Here is a 6846-nt window from a genome sequence, read left to right as displayed (position 1 = left end):
AAAGGAACAATCCAGCTCCAAAAAGGCGAACCAGCTCCAAAGAAGGCAAAGACCGTAAAGTCAGCTGGTAAGGTTATGGCTACAGTTTTTTGGGATGCACATGGAATTATACTCGTACTTATTGACTACTTGGAAAAGGGTAAAACAATCACTGGTGAATATTATGCATCATTATTGGAGCAGCTGAAAGAAGAAATTTTAAAAAAACGAGCACATTTGGCGAGAAAAAAAATTCTCTTTCATCACGACAACGCCCGAGTTCACACATGCTTCGTTTCAATGGCTAAAATTGAAGAACTAAAATTCGAATTGGTCGAACATTGCCTCTGTAAGTGCTTATTTTGAGGAACTTCCGAAAACGCACTTTTCTGAAGGATTAAAAAAACTTGAAAAGCGATTGACCAAGTGTATCGAGCTCCAAGGAGATTATGTTGAAAAATAAAAAAAAATGTTACCCAAAAAAAATTGTTTTTATACTTCATTCTAAGGATTTATTGAACTACCCTCGTAAATAATTAAAAACAAAAGGGTACCAGTAGTAAAAAAAGAAAAAAGGGAGGATGATAAAGATTATAATGGAAAAGTAATTATACCTTTTCGCTGTTGTGCTGATTGCTTTGGGAGTCTGTGAGGCCACGGATTTGGAGAGCTTCGGCAGTTCGCAAAAAAGTTGGTAATTCAGCTTGAGAAATGTTCACTTCTCCAGCGTACATAAACTCCAATAGCGATTGCAGATGTTCGAATTCAACATCCCGCATGAAGATTATCGGATGTTTACAGGGATTTGTCTGCAAACAAAAAATCCGAATCAAACCTGAAATTTCTACAGTAATCCTACAAAATTTGAAAAATGTCTGCCACCGATTTTTTTCTTAAACTATTGAAATATTATTTGCAATAAAAATGTTTTTTTCTGATACACCTTTATTGCAAATAATACTTGAAAATATTTTGAGCGAAATGGTTGAATGGTTAGATTTTGTCTCCGTATTTTATTAAAATTAACCAATAATTGTCTTAAATATTCAATTTTTTATCCTTTCAATTTGTAATTTTTAATTAAAAAAAAAGAGTAATTATTGAATATTTAGCAATATTTGAATTTTTATTTAAGGCAAACAAATTGAAACCAAATATTTAAAAGTAAAGAATCTTTAACTAAATTGTTTGACACAGAAAACCTAGAACCGGTAAAATTTCGAAAAATGCTTAATTTTTTATTTAAATTTTTAAATTTTGATGTATAATTGAGTAATTTTAAGAGATATTTAGGAGTTTTAAAACGATAAAAGATTATCATGCAAATTTTAGAAAGTTTTCTTAGAATCTTGTAGAATCTTTTTTGAAAATTTTGTTTAAATGTTTGAAAAACTTTTTAAATATTCTCCTAAAATAATGTTTCAAAATAAAAAGTTATTTTTAATTTTCCCAGAAATCTTAAGAAAATGTTTTTATTCTTTTGAAGCCTTTCACAATTCTTGAAAAGAATCTATTTTTTTTTTGTTTAAAATCTGCGAAAATCTACATTTTGTTTTATATTAGACTATCATTTCAAGAATGAATTTTTTAATTAAAAAAGACAGATTTACATCCGAATTGTTCAATTTTTAATTAGAAAAAGTCCATTTCCAACTCAAAGTGCATGGTTAAATTTTCAGTTGAAAAAATTAACTTTCTACCAATAATATTAATTTTTTACAAAAAAAAAACGAGTTTCCCAGAAATTACATGAATTAAAAAAAATAGCTTAATTTTTAAATAAAAAATCTCATTTTTCAAACAAATAGTTGAATTTTCATTTAAAAAAAAAGACAAAATTCAAACAAAAATAGAATAGTTGAATTTTTCGTTAAAAGTTAAATTCGTAACCAAAAAGAAATGCATTTTTAGAAAAAACAGTTAAATTCCCAATCGAGTAGTTAAATTTTCAGTTGAAAAATAATTTTTTTAACTTAAGAGTTCTTAAATTAGAAATTCAATTATTTTCTTTTAAAGTGGTTTATACATCCTTTGAAAGCTTCAAAATTTTATTTAAAAATCCTGAACTTGTTTTAAATTGAAAATTATTTTGAAAATTTTTTCAGAACTTCTAAATAAATTTGAATTTTGTCTAGAATTTTCAGAAAATCCTGCAAATTTAAAAAAATTTCTTTGCAATTTGGATGTATAAATAACAATTAAGCATTTATTATTTGTCGGCGAAAATTTAAGTAATTTTAGGAGATATGTAGAAGTTTTGAAAAGATTAAAAATTAATTAAAAACTTGAAATTATTTCCAGTAATTTAAACGAAGTGTGTTAACATTTTTTTCAGAACTTCTAAATATATTTTAAAATTAATCGAAATTTCCCTACAATTTTGAAAACTCCAGCAAATGAAATAAAATCCTTAAAACCTTCCATGTTCTTCTTCGATCATGTTTTAAATCACTTAAAATCTTTTTAAACTGTCTTACAATAATTTTTTTAAAGTGAAAAATCAATTTCAATTTTCCTGATAATTTTAAGAAAATTTGTATTATTTAGTATTCTTTTACAATTCTTTAAAAAATTCTAAATTTTTTGTTTGAAATCTTCAAAAATCTAAATTTTATTTGAAATTCGGCTGTATTTCAAATTATTTCAAGTTACAAAATTTTCAAAAAAGATTCTACAAGATTTTAAGAAAACTTTCTAAAATTTCCATGATAATTTGTTACCAGAGAGATAAATATTTGAAATAAAAAAATTAAATTTCTATCGAAAAAAGAGAAGTTTTAACAAAATTCAAGAATTCTCAACCAAAAAGTTTAATTTTAACTAGAAAATATTAACTTTTAAACAAAAATATTATTTTATTATCAAAAAACAACAATTTTTTTAACAAAATTCAAGAATTCTGAACCAGAAAGTTTAATTTTGAACTAAAAAAGATGAATATGAAATCAAAAAGATTAATTTACTACCAAACAAGATAATTTTTTAATAAAATTCATGAATTATCAACGAAAAAGTTGAATTTTCAACTAAAAAAGATCAATTTTAAATCAAAAAGATTATTTTATTATAAAAAAATACGAATTTTCCATAAAATTCCAGAATTCTCAACCAAAAAGTGAAATTTCTATCACAGAAACTTTTTTTTTTTAATTTTTAAGAAATTAGTTCAACTTTAAACGCAGATTGTTAAATTTTTAAACCAAAAAATGAATTTTCTACCCAAAAAAACCGCAACTTTTTTTAAAAATTCAAGAATTCTCAACGAAAAAGTTGTATTTTCAACTAAAACAGATGAATTTTAAATCAAAAAGATTAAGTTACTAGGAAAAAAGATGAATTTTTAAAAAAATTCAAGAATTATCAACCAAAAAGTTGAATTTTCAACTAAAAAAGATTATTTTATTATAAAAAAATACGAATTTTCCATAAAATTCCAGAATTCTCAACCAAAAAGTGAAATTTCTATCACGGAAACTTTTTTTTTTAATTTTTAAGAAAGTAGTTCAACTTTAAACGCAGATTGTTAAATTTTTAAACCAAAAAATGAATTTTCTACTGAAAAAAACAGCAACTTTTTTTAAAAATTCAAGAATTCTCAACGAAAAAGTTGTATTTTCAACTAAAACAGATGAATTTTAAATTAAAAAGATTAAGTTACTAGGAAAAAAGATGAATTTTTAAAAAAATTCAAGAATTATCAACCAAAAAGTTGAATTTTCAACTAAAAAAGATTATTTTATTATAAAAAAATACGAATTTTCCATAAAATTCCAGAATTCTCAACCAAAAAGTGAAATTTCTATCACGGAAACTTTTTTTTTTAATTTTTAAGAAAGTAGTTCAACTTTAAACGCAGATTGTTAAATTTTTAAACCAAAAAATGAATTTTCTACCGAAAAAAACCGCAACTTTTTTTAAAAATTAAAGAATTCTCAACGAAAAAGTTGTATTTTCAACCAAAACAGATGAATTTTAAATGAAAAAGAATAAGTTACTAGCAAACAAGATGAATTTTCAATAAAAACAAGAATTATCAACCAAAAAGTTGAATTTTAAGTAAAAAAGATGAATTTTCAAACAAAAGGATTAATTTACTACCAAACAAGATAAATGTTCAATTTATGGTTATGGTTAAATTTTTAAAAGAATAAAAACATTTTCTTAAGACTCCTAGGAAAATAAAAAATAATTGTTCATTTTGAAAAATTATTTTAAGAGAATATTTAAAAGTTTTTCAAAGATATAAACAAAATTTTCGAAAAAGATTCTAGATCTCTTAAAATTACTCAAATTTTTTATACAAATGTTCATTTATAAATTATAAATTAAAATTTAAAAATTTTACTTAAAAATTAAGCGCTTTTCAAATACAACAATTAAACTTTTTACAATTTTAATTTTAATTTAATTTTAATTTTAATTTTTACAATTTTACTTTTAAACAATCAAACGATTCTAAATTTTCTATGTGAAGCAATACAGTTAAAGATTCTTTACTTTTAAATATTTGCATTCAATTTACTTGTCTTCAATAAAAATTCAAATATTGCTAAATATTCAACAATTAATCTTTTTTTAATTAAAAATTTCAAATTGAATGGGTTAAAAATTGAATATTTTCGACTGAAACAATATTAAAAATTTTTTTAAATCCTTTAATTAAGAATATATTATTATAAAATTATTTTTAAGTAGAAAATAGTTTATAAACTTTCAGTCCCACGTTCACATTTGTTTAATGACTAAGACTTTCAAATTGAAAGCGTTTAAGTTTTAACGTTTTATTGACTTTTTATTACTCAAGATACAGATAAATTTAAACAAAATTCATTTATTGAATAAAAATGTTTCTTATCAAAAATTTTCAACATAAAAGGCTTTTATTTTTTATTTGTTCAAGTCTTTAAGACAGCATTTAAAATTTCATTTTTAATTAACGCATTGTTGGCTAAATAATAGCATAATTGAAAAATATAAAAATTCAACTAATTATTTAAAAACTGTTGAAATCGAACGTTGACAGATTTTTCTTTTACAAATTTGTAAAATTCCTGGTAAAAAACTAAAAGATTTAAATTTGAACTTGACTAATTACGAACATTTTTAATCTATATTTTTCGATTGGAAACAATTTCAAGACAAAATGTTTTTTATTTAATTAAAAATTATGTAAATTTAATTTTTTTGCAATATTTCAATTATTAAGATGAAACATTTTTTAAAAACTTAAATTTTAAAAACATATAAATCAAAATTCTTGAATTTCGAAGATAAAAAGCCAAGAATTTTTAATTTTAAATCTTGCAAATTGAAGAAATTTTAAATGCAAATAATCTAAATCACAAAATTTTTAAATTTCTTAACCATTTGTAATTTAAAATTTATATTATTTTAAAAATTAAATTCTAAAACTTGCAAATCCAAGAAATTTCAGATTTAAATCATCAAATTTATAGATTTTTGAGTCGTCAAACTTAAAACTTAAGTAATTTTTAATTATATTTATATAAATTTTAATTATATTTACAATAAAAAATAATGCAATTTTGAATTTTTTTTGGTTTAGTTCAATTTTGAAGATTAGAAATCTTTAATTATTACATTAAAAAAAAAGTAAAATGTACTCAATTTGTTTTCAATTGACTTGTCTTAGATAAAAATTCAAATATTGTCAAATATTCAATAATTAATCTTTTTTTAATTAAAAATTTCAAATTAAATGAGTTAAAAATTGAATATTTTGGACTGAAATAATATTTAAAATTTTGTTAAATCCTTTAATTAAGAATATATTATTATAAAGTTATTTTTAAGTAGAAAATAGTTTATAAACTTTCAATCACACGTTCACATTTTTTAATGAATAAGACTTTCAAATCGAAACCGTTCAAGTTTTAACGTTAAAATCAGAAAATTCTTAAATTTTGAACTGATTTAAAATCCTTTTGTCAAATCGCTTTTGCTCACTTTTATTACTTCAATTAAAGATAAATTAAAAAAAAAATTATTTATTAAATAAAAATGTTTTTTATCCAAAATTTTCAAGATCAAAGGCTTTTATTTTTTCTTTATTCAAGTTGTTAAGAAAGCATTTGAAAATTCTGGAAATTAAAAACGTAAGCTTAAAAATAAAAATTGAAAATTTTTAAAGCAAAAAAATTTTGATTTACGCATTGTAAGCTAAATAATAGCATAATTGAAAAACATAACAATTCCACTAATTATTTCAAAATTGTTAAAATCGAAAAAATTTTATTTTCTTTCGAAAAAAAAAAACAATTTTGCACAAAATTCAAGAATCCTCATCCAAAAAGATAAATTTTTAAACAAAAACAATATTTTATTATAAAAGAAATATGAATTTTTAATAACATTACAGAATTCTCAACCAAAAAGTGAATTTTTTAAAAAAGGAACAATTTTTTTTTTAATTTTTAAGAAAGTATTTCAACTTTAAACGGAGATTGTTAAATTTTTCACCAGAAAGATGAATTTTTGAAATAAAAAAAGTAATTTTCTATCGAAAAAAAAACGAAGTTTTAACCAAATTCAAGAATTCTGAACCAAAAAGTTGAATTTTCAACTAAAAAAGATGAATTTTAAATAAAAAACATTTTATTACTAACTAAAAAAGATCAATTTTCAATATAAATCAAGAATTATCAACCAAAAAGTTGAATTTTAACTAAAAAAGATTTATTTTTAAACAAAAATATTATTTTATTATCAAAAAACACAAATTTTAAACATAATTCAAGAATTCTGAACCAAAAAGTGAATTTTTTTAAAAAGGAATAAATTTTTTTTAATTTTTGAGAAAGTATTTCAACTTAAAACGCACATTGTTAAATTTTTTACCCGAAAGAT

At 21.3% G+C, this 6846-nt stretch overlaps 1 protein-coding gene across 3 annotated transcripts in view; it reads right to left on the bottom strand.

The window, feature by feature from the left end:
• The window catches only part of LOC117181639 (protein abrupt-like), a 156135-nt gene that overhangs the window by 142700 nt on the left and 6589 nt on the right, over nucleotides 1-6846 (bottom strand). For all 3 annotated transcript variants that reach the window (XM_033374532.1, XM_033374533.1, XM_033374534.1), the window contains one exon: nucleotides 594-788. In XM_033374532.1, coding sequence (XP_033230423.1) covers nucleotides 594-788 — 195 coding nt within the window. The remainder of the gene's footprint in view (nucleotides 1-593; nucleotides 789-6846) is intronic.

Source organism: Belonocnema kinseyi, chromosome 10 (assembly GCF_010883055.1).
Source record: "Belonocnema kinseyi isolate 2016_QV_RU_SX_M_011 chromosome 10, B_treatae_v1, whole genome shotgun sequence".
Lineage (NCBI taxonomy): Eukaryota > Metazoa > Arthropoda > Insecta > Hymenoptera > Cynipidae > Belonocnema > Belonocnema kinseyi.
This window is presented reverse-complemented; position numbering and strand designations above follow the sequence as displayed.